We start from the raw sequence: 9,940 nt of genomic DNA, 5'->3' as shown, positions 1-9,940 counted from the left end.
ACCAAAAAAAAGGAAGATCAAAAATATACGAAATTATTTTCTCACTTCCATTGTATTCAACCAGCAGACCAATAACAGAAGAAAAATTTAAAGATGTGTCAGATTTGCCATTTATATTCCACCAATTTACCATGAATATTTAAAAAATCTTAAAACCCAAAATCCTAGTTCCAGTGAATATAAAAATATATGTTATAAGCAAATACTTGAAACGTTAATAAAAATGTTAATTAATATGGCTTAATAAAAAATTATTTTAAATAAAAAAAAACTTTTTTTATTGTGTTAAGTCAATTTTAATACGTTAAGTTAATTTTGAAAACGGTTTAAGTTATTTCAACCTTAATTAAATTTTTATTTTATTTCATAAGCTACAATCAAATTTGAAAACATTGTGTTGCGTAATATAAAAATATTTTTTAATCAATTCAAACGCAACTTTTAAATATGTCGAAAGGAAAGAAACATGACTTAGTCCAGTTTCATAATTATGGGCTCATATATTAAAAATAATTATATAATTAAATCTAAAACTAATTATAGTTTTTGAACTTCCATTAGAATAATTTTAGATTTAAACAACAATTCTTAAATTGAGTTTAGACGTATAATTTAAACCTTGATTATTTTTTTATATTCAGAATAGTCCCACTGTCATATAACCAATTATTAACTGCGTTTGTATAACATATCATTACTTCTATTTGTAATTATTTGGTTCCGGAACGTCTTCCAGAATCACGATCGCGTCCTTTTTCGATACCCGTCAAAGCCAGGACGACTATGACTGTCGCCATCCAGTTCCTTGGTACGTTTGCATTGCAGAATAAATTATTTATTGTCAGCTACAATGAGCTGTTCAGGCTTATTTTAATATCATATGTTTATGCTTATATATTCAATGTATTATTTGTATAAACTCAATACATCATATGATAGTCACAATATAAATAAAAAACCCTTTAATATGTTAATAGAGCAACAAAACAAATATCATATCAATATTAGCTGTTCATTAATGATTAGCATGAATTTATTTAGATTACAAATGTTAAAAACAATAAACATGTTATTTGGATAGATTGCTTACGCGAATGAAATTTCCTATTTTGCAAACTTTCAACCTTAACATTAATAATTGACATGTTTACCTAGATCTACGTTCCAATATGCATAAATTATGTTTGTTTTCATGCAATGAACAATTTATCTATATAGGTATAGATAAGAATATGCATATTAAAATTATTTTCTTGTTAAGTGTCAACATATTACGTGTTTAGCGAACGGCCTGCATTTACAACATCTGTACATGTAATATGTATACATCTAACTAGCAATTATTTAATAAATTAAATTAGTAAATATAGGATTTTTTATTAATTCAATACTTAATACAATATACATATGTAACTCATAAAGAGTATTTAAATCATAACTTATGATACATTCTTTGTGGTCGATTAAAATCTGAGCTTTTACTATTAAATTCGGATTTATATGAAATAGTAAAAATATACTAAAATTGATTATAATAAGAATCTGTTTCTATCATTTTAAATACAGCTGCTGATAAGAGTGTTATATTAAACAAACGCAAGTACAGCGATAGTAAACCCAATAATTTTATAAAATCAACTAAATTTTCAGAACTGCAAAACCACCCTCTCCACTCAAAACTACAAGAATTAAAAAATATTGAAAGTATAATAATTTTACCAGCTGATAAAATAAATGCATCAGTATTTTCTATTTTTTTAATAAAAATACTATATTAGAGAATCTAAATACTTTTATAAAAAAAAAACAGTTACCCGCACTATATTTATTCATGAAAATGTGAACGTAAAAAATAAGTTAATTTATATAAACACGTTATAAATAAATATTAATTACATGTATCACTGATGACATAATGACAGATTTGTTCGATTTATTAACTAAGCTACTTTCATAATTATGAGCACATCGAAGTAATTATAATATATCCCTATCATGTGCTTTAGAGCTAATAGTAAGTAAATCTAAACTTTCCATCTCTTTCTCAATTATAATTAATGATGAAATGGATAGCTCTCGAACTGACTGTGTTAACGCAAATAGTGTATAGATCTTAATTTCAGTCTTAATTAAATTTATTTTATTTACAATACACAAATTAAGGGAATGCTTATAGGACCGCTTTATCACTAATAATTACTAACTTGTTCATAGAAGATTTCGAAAAAAGAGCATTAAAGTTTTTTTAATTTAAATCAAAAATTTGACTCTGATATGTAGATGACATATTTGTAACATTGTCAAACAGTTTTGATAAATTAAGGGATTTGATACATATTTTATAAAATAAAATTGAACAAAATAAATCTCTACTATTTTTAGACTTCTTGATTCTTATAAAAAATAATGGGACCCCCCCAGTTTATAGGAAAAAAATAATAGACTCTCTTTAGCATAGAGCAGAACATTCAGATAATGAACACAAATTTAATGATTTTTTAAAATTAGATAAACATCAAAATGAAATGACTTGACTAATATTTATAATAAAAAATTATAGAAAAATTTAATAATATTTCACATTTACCATATGTTTAAGGGATCCCAGAAAAGATAGAGTTAGTCCTTTCCAAAGAGAGTGTGATAACTTTTCAATCGTATAATAAAATTAGAACCATTTTACTTAATGATGAATGCAAAATTTATATTGAATCAGTGAGTTAACAGAGAAAAATGGAACATAAAAACGCGATGAAAATCTCCATATAAATTTTGATACAATCAAAATAAAAAAACAATTGTTAGAAATTATAAAGAAGCAATAAAAATAGATATTTATAAAAAAAGACGACGTGAAAGCAATTTCGAGTACTTGATTACTTGTATTAAATATTAATCGATTATAACACTCAATTATTTCACAGTTTTTCGTTAGAAAATTCAGTTATTATTTCAAAATCATCTATATGTGTTTTCAGCCCATTTAGTCGCTCCTGCCTCATTGTCGATAGTAGAAAGTTTTTAATTATTTTCAGATCACTCACAAAGTTAAAAAATTCAAAGCACATTCGCTGTGTTTGGCAATATGTTTTGGAGTCCAATTTTGATAATTTATTAAAGTAATTTTGTGCTTGGTTTAAAATTGGATCTGTAAATACAGTATTTTAATACAGCAGTAAAAAAATTAAGAGATAAATAAATTATTATAATTTTGAAAGAACTATAAATGATCAATTTAAAAAGTGTATAATAAAATAAAATACATGCATAGAAAAACACAAAAGTTATAACTGCTATGGTTATAATCATAAAGCTAGTGAATGTTTAAACCAAGAAAAATGTGTATGTAAAAATCAAAGTTAATTGTGTAAACATAAAAGAGCAAAAAAGGTTTAGTATCACTGGTCTAATTTAAACAAAACAAAACAATCACGTCAGCTGTTTCTTATTATAAAAGTAGTGACATTTAGAGACTATTCATTATTTGCAAAAATGAACGCATTACTAACTAAGATGATGGTGATCATTATTTTAATGATTCCGATTGTCTCCGGCTATTCACTGTGTAAGTATAAAAAACATTTTAATTTAATAACTTACAGAATCAATGTTAACCTATTTACATTTTTACAGATTACTTTTGCAATGTAGAAGCGCCAAATAAAGGCAATAGAGCTTTAAGAACTACAACAACCGAACCATCAATCATCGAATATACTACAGATAAAGATTTCGTATACGAATAATATACATATTCATATATATTTTGGTGTTCATCTAAGAAGAGATATTGTTACTATAAAAATGTTTTCTCCATTGTAATAAAAATTAAATAAATGTAAAATTTTACTACAAATATAATGGCTAGCTAGATTTTTTATGTTTTACTTACAAGAAAATATGTTTAATTGACGAATAAATCATAATACCATTAAACCGAATTTTACCAAAAGAACTTCTAAATGGAACGATTTTGATTACATGTATGATGGCTGTAATATGATATTATTTTAATGAGACGTAATTTTAAAATACATTGAAAGTAAAATAGTATAATATATCATCATATTCGAGCAAAATCGCATTAAAAATAAAAAGCAGTAAATATAATGAAATCATTTTAACAATAACAATCTTAACTGTTAGGGATCATAGCTACAACTGAAATTTATTAAACGAGTATATCTAACCGAAAATTAAAAAAAATATTTAATGTAAAGTTCAGTTAGGTTTTCTATCCTTATTTTATAGATCTATTTGCTATCACGTTATACACGAGTGCAACGACATCATTAGTTTTTAATTTTCTGATTTGCAAGTTTGCAGCATCATGCATAACTTATCTCAAAGTAAACGAACATTATCGCTACGTTTACACTATAAAAGGCGCAAATTATGAATATGAGTCATAAGTGGTTTTTCTGTCATTTCTGCACCATTCTAAAATTGAGTCTCTTCGATAAATAAAATGGTGCCTTTGGAACGACTTGTTCATCTTAGCATCCGAATTATAATCTTTGAAATGTGTGTTTTTCAATTCACTACCGTTGATAGTTGTAAGTATTAAATCCAACACAATTTCACTATTCTAATGGCCATGGTGTACTCGTACATTAATGTAAATTAACTAATTTACACTACCGTTAGTAATGACTTATTTTATTTACTTAAATAGATATTTTTGATTCGTTCAACAAGGACTATAATATGATTCCCAATGATTATAAAAAAATCAATCCAACTGAGAGTAAGTAAAATATAAATAATATAAATATGTAGAGAAATTTTATTTTTTATTTTTAAGACAGGATTAGTATTAATGCAGATCTCACAGAAGAACTACCAATGAAGTACATAATTGAGAGTAAGTATAAACGCAATTTTTCACTAATAAATAAAACCTAAAAACTATTTTATCTTACACTATGCGGCATATGTTATACTATTTTTTTATTATAGATATAATAGAACTTGCTACTGTGGTATATCCTGTATTCTTTCCTTACGTGTATATTAAGAATTTTCCACATCAAATTGATTCACCAAGGGCACAATCAACAGGTGTGTAGAGATTTTAATAATGTTAAGCCTTTGCTTAGTAACGACTATTATATAATTGCAGAGAACTCAAAAGTATTGAATGTTAAAATGAATCAATATATTGCGCATCATGGAAAGTTCGTATAATAAATACATAAAAATTGATAATTACATTTAATTTTTTAATCGTATTGTTTTTTTCATACAGGTTAAAAGATAAACACTAACTTTGCCAGACAACAAAAAATAATAAGTAATCAAACATATGTAATTTTTTTATATATTTTATCATATACTTTAGAATCTGTAAATTTATTTTCAGATGACATACTTCCACGATATGCTATTATTTTCGTCAATTCATAGAATAATATAATCGATACTTATGCATATGAATGTATAGTGGCTTACAAAATCTAATAAAATAAAATGTGTTTAACTGAAATATATGTATCTACTTTTCTTACATAAATACATAGTAAAATAAATATTTGACATGCACATAATTATAAAAGGTGGTCTAAAAATAAATAAAAAAATATAATCATTAAAACTCGAGGCTTTTACTTATTTTTTTTAATGTATCAAGTATTTCCTATATTCATTCTAATATTTCTCATCGTGTAATACAGGATTTGTTCTATTCAAATATTAAAACATCATGCCATGTTCAGCTTAGCCAGAATCAGTGGCGATCTGGTCTGAGCTATAAATTGGACTTCATCTTACATTTGTAATACTCGACTTTCGATAAGCAATAAGCTATATACATTTTTTTAATACCATGTGAAATCCAGTTTTTAATTTTTTTTGATAATATTGTAAATGAATGTATTTTTGTAATTATTTTAATATTTTTAGGAAATATGTATTTAAGCTTAAACTACTTAAATACATATTAACGTATAATTGAAAAATAATATAAAATAAAGTTATATACTATTTCATTACATAAATATCATATTAAATTAAATAAATATAAAAAAAAACTATGTATCAAAGTGAACATTTTAATAACAAAAATTTCTGATTTTTAACTATTTCGTTCATACATGTTTCCCTGTGAAGATGCATTTTAAATTTAAAAAATAATAACCTAAAATTTTCCCTTTACATAAAAAATGAAGCATTTTAATCGTCTTAAAAATTATATATTATATTTATATTAAATATTTGTAATATAGACGATTAGTTAATGATGAGTGATTTTTATCAAATCACAAGAAATAAATAAAGCACTTTTCTTGATTTTGCAATATTTACTATTTTATAGGGGTGACTAATCTAAGTGGTTATTTTTTTGGCAGGATCTTAATTGTATTATAAAACACCTTAGGCCCACAAAGACCATTTTGGTGCTTGATTTTATTATTTTATTTTCTAACATTATTCAAATGTAAAAGTTATATGTATTTATATATTATATATTGTTTAACCGCTAAGTCAAATGCGTCGTTTAAATGTTTATGAAACATAACTAAAATAAATTTAGACAATTTAGCTAAATTATATTTTTTTAAGCAATTTAACTAGCTTTAATTAATAATTAATTTTAGATCAAATTTTAATATTACCCAAATCACATTTTTTTGCAATAAAATATAAAATAAAATTGCATTTGAATAAATTAAATGTGCTTAAAATTTAAGTAGTTTGCTTAAAAATATGGTAAAGTACTTTTTTATTTATTAAAATAATAAATGCATCCTTAAATTTTTATATTTCATACTCAATGATTTTACCGATCGAATATTACTTAATTTTAATTAACCAAAAAAATTACATATTTTTTAAAATTAATTTTTAATAATATTCAAATAAAAAGTTTTATTAATATTAAAAAAAAAATTAGATGTTAAAACAATCACGAAATAAATTTTATTGGCCGCTATATTATTTAATGAATTTAAACTTAAGCTTTCTAAATCAATTGCAACCGAAATGTCAATGTCACTCCAAATTGTAAACGTTAAAATCGAAAATACTTTTATATGTAGCAGTGATACGAACGACGTAATTTGCAGCATTTGCTGTCAATCTAATTCTAAATGTGAATTCGCTGTCGATAAAACATGGGACGAATGGAAATTAGTTTAAGCGTAATCTATATGAAAAAAATTGTCTCGGTTCGGTAAGATCTATTCAAAGCTAGAATTTTAAAATTACTGTCAGAACTAAAACATCTTTATATTAGGCGAAAAATATATTTTTAATGTAAATGATCACATGCCAAAATATATTAATGTTCCCAATTCTTGGCTTAGAATGAAGTAGAATCATCTGCATTTCATATCTTAACACTTTGAGTATTGAGTTAATTTAAACACATTTGTTGGCAGAGCCTTGCGAGTGAGTTAATTTTACCTATTTTACCTATTTTACCATAATTATTTTTGATGTGAATTAGCTGTCGGTACATCACTATCGTGAGGTACCGAAGCTAGCGAGTGTGCGAATACCGGACCCCCAACTTATTAGGCTTTAAATATTATTTTTGCTTTGTTCTGATATTTTTAAAGTTAATAGTTGCAGTAAGACATTAAAACCATTGTGTATGAAAGATATGCGGATTTACATACTTTTTAATTTATTGGTATTATACAAATATTGTGTAAATATAATGTTTTTTATTTATTATTTATTCAGTTATATATGTAAATATATTATATAAAAAATTATATCAAATGAGTTCAGTAGAACTAAAAATATTTAATTTTATTTAAGATAATATATATGCAGTAGATTCCGCTTAATTAGATAACTGGTTTATTGGGACAGTTGGTCATTTGAGGCGAATTTTAAGGAACAGAAACCAAATAAAATAACAAATAGTAATTTAGTCCGGTTGTCTGTACAGCAACAGTAACTTTAAATATGAAAGAGGTTTTACAAGCACTAAGTGTTAATTATCTGGATTTTTTGCTATTTAAGCATGTTATAATAAAAATAAATTTGTCCAGAAAAATGCATGTCATTTAATTAAATACTATTTCTAGTGACTTTTTGATAAGTGGCTACTGAATAAGCTTTTATATATATATATATATATATATATATATATATATATATATATATATATATATATATATATATATATATATATATATATATATATATATATATATATATATATATATATATATATATATATATATGTATATATATATATATATATATATATATATATATATATATATATATATATATATATATATATATATAATAAGATTGCTTCAACAATTTAATGCTGGTAAATTTCAGCTTTGAGATTTAAAGTGACTTTTTGATAAGTGGCTACTGAATAAGCTTTTTTATATATATATATATATATATATATATATATATATATATATATATATATATATATATATATATATATAATAAGATTGCTTCAACAATTTAATGCTGGTAAATTTCAGCTTTGAGATTTAAAGTGTCTTAGAGAGTCGCGATCGGGTTCATTGTTACTGTTGTTCTCTATCATTTATAATATATTTAATTATATAATTATTGTTTGTATAATAGCTGAAAAGCCATGATCATGATCGGCAGATTTGCAATTAAAAAATAATTTATTTTAATTAAAAAAATGTTTTTTCATCATGTTTTTGTATTTTCAAGTGGAAGAGATAAAAAAATCGTATCACTGTGTCACGATTTTTTAATAGAAACAGTAAATTGTTTAAGATATCATTCACTCTTATAAACAGAAGCTCCGCATATGATCCAAAGTAATACGAAAAGTTTCTACTATAACGACTATATAGTGCATTGAGTAATTATTGTTAGACTTACTTTAATTTGTATACAATTTGGATTGTTTTTTTATTTATTTTTCTCTATTTTTGTCTGAAATATCATTTTATTTTTTTAAATTATTTTTTTTAAAAGAAGCTGCTATTTTATATAACATGACATTTCAAACACATAATCATTATTTGTACATGATACAAATACAAAATATTTTTGTAATGATTTCATGTTATTTCAATATATGTTGATAAGAAATCGTCTCATGAGGTCAAGAAGCTTATTACCATGCGTTATTTGTGCAATTATTATCAAGGTCTTTTAACATTGCAATAACATTGAACTCTTGATAACAGCTCTATGTGCGTAATAAAATTTATCAATTTAACATTTAATAAACATAGTAAACTCATCCTTCGATTTACGAAGTTTTGTATTTACAATACAATAAATCAATAAAAATACACAATTATCTTAAAGATATACAATCTTTTCAAACTAGAATTAATCAATCTGACAATGAAGAAAAGCTTAATTTTTTTACAAGTAAATGATGGTTTAATAAAATATAATCTCAAAATAAAAAGGGAATGGGCATCTGGTTATGTGAAACAGACCATGCAGTTAATTAAAAAAAAATAGTCATATTAATTCATAAAACATTATTTTATGAAGAAACTTCTAGCCTGCATATTATGTCTTAAATGACACGATACAATTCCAAAATAATGTCATTTATGAAATAATTTTTAATACTAGAAAGATTCATTTTAAAAAATCAGCAAAAATAAGATTTAAATTGTTACAATTTCAGAGACAAGCTTTTAAAATAGTTATTAAATTGGAACTAAAGTGAGATCCCTGCAACAGCATTAAGAATAAGAAACGCAATGATTGATTTTATAACCAGATCAAATAACTTTTTAAACTAAATAATAAAATATGATTTATATAAGAAGTTTAATTATAGACGACATTATCAAATTTCATTAAAAAAATATTTGGCAATGTACTATTTAAACACAAAAAGTTTTACAAAAAAATATCATTAAAGTTTTAGTAAGAGAAGTATGGATTCGTATGTTTTGTAAAGTATTTATCTTATATTTCTATCCTACTGTAAAAGTCTAGTCTAACGAGTTTTGAACAA

At 23.9% G+C, this 9,940-nt stretch overlaps 1 protein-coding gene and 1 long non-coding RNA gene across 3 annotated transcripts; both read left to right on the top strand.

Moving 5' to 3' along the window:
• Positions 1 to 3,471: 3,471 nt before the first annotated feature.
• On the top strand, positions 3,472 to 3,863 carry LOC148234513 (uncharacterized). Its single transcript, XR_015810199.1, has 2 exons — positions 3,472 to 3,565; positions 3,634 to 3,863. It is a non-coding gene; the product is annotated as an uncharacterized LOC148234513 (long non-coding RNA).
• A 542-nt stretch (positions 3,864 to 4,405) lies between these two features.
• Positions 4,406 to 5,485, top strand: LOC148234512 (uncharacterized). Of its 2 annotated transcripts, none has more exons than XM_088187905.1 (7): positions 4,406 to 4,556; positions 4,676 to 4,747; positions 4,805 to 4,864; positions 4,960 to 5,061; positions 5,123 to 5,177; positions 5,249 to 5,293; positions 5,363 to 5,485. In XM_088187905.1, exons 1-6 carry the CDS (start codon positions 4,469 to 4,471, stop codon positions 5,265 to 5,267), a joined length of 396 nt encoding a protein of 131 aa, XP_088044031.1. In that variant the 5' UTR covers positions 4,406 to 4,468; the 3' UTR covers positions 5,268 to 5,293; positions 5,363 to 5,485. The 2 variants fall into 2 exon arrangements, with proteins under 2 accessions (XP_088044031.1, XP_088044030.1); XM_088187904.1 differs by having other exon boundaries at positions 4,409 to 4,556; positions 5,342 to 5,485.
• Positions 5,486 to 9,940: the final 4,455 nt, after the last annotated feature.

The sequence above is a fragment of the Plectrocnemia conspersa genome, unplaced genomic scaffold, assembly GCF_051122295.1.
Source record: "Plectrocnemia conspersa isolate PC_06_02 unplaced genomic scaffold, ASM5112229v1 ptg000006l, whole genome shotgun sequence".
Lineage (NCBI taxonomy): Eukaryota > Metazoa > Arthropoda > Insecta > Trichoptera > Polycentropodidae > Plectrocnemia > Plectrocnemia conspersa.
This window is presented reverse-complemented; position numbering and strand designations above follow the sequence as displayed.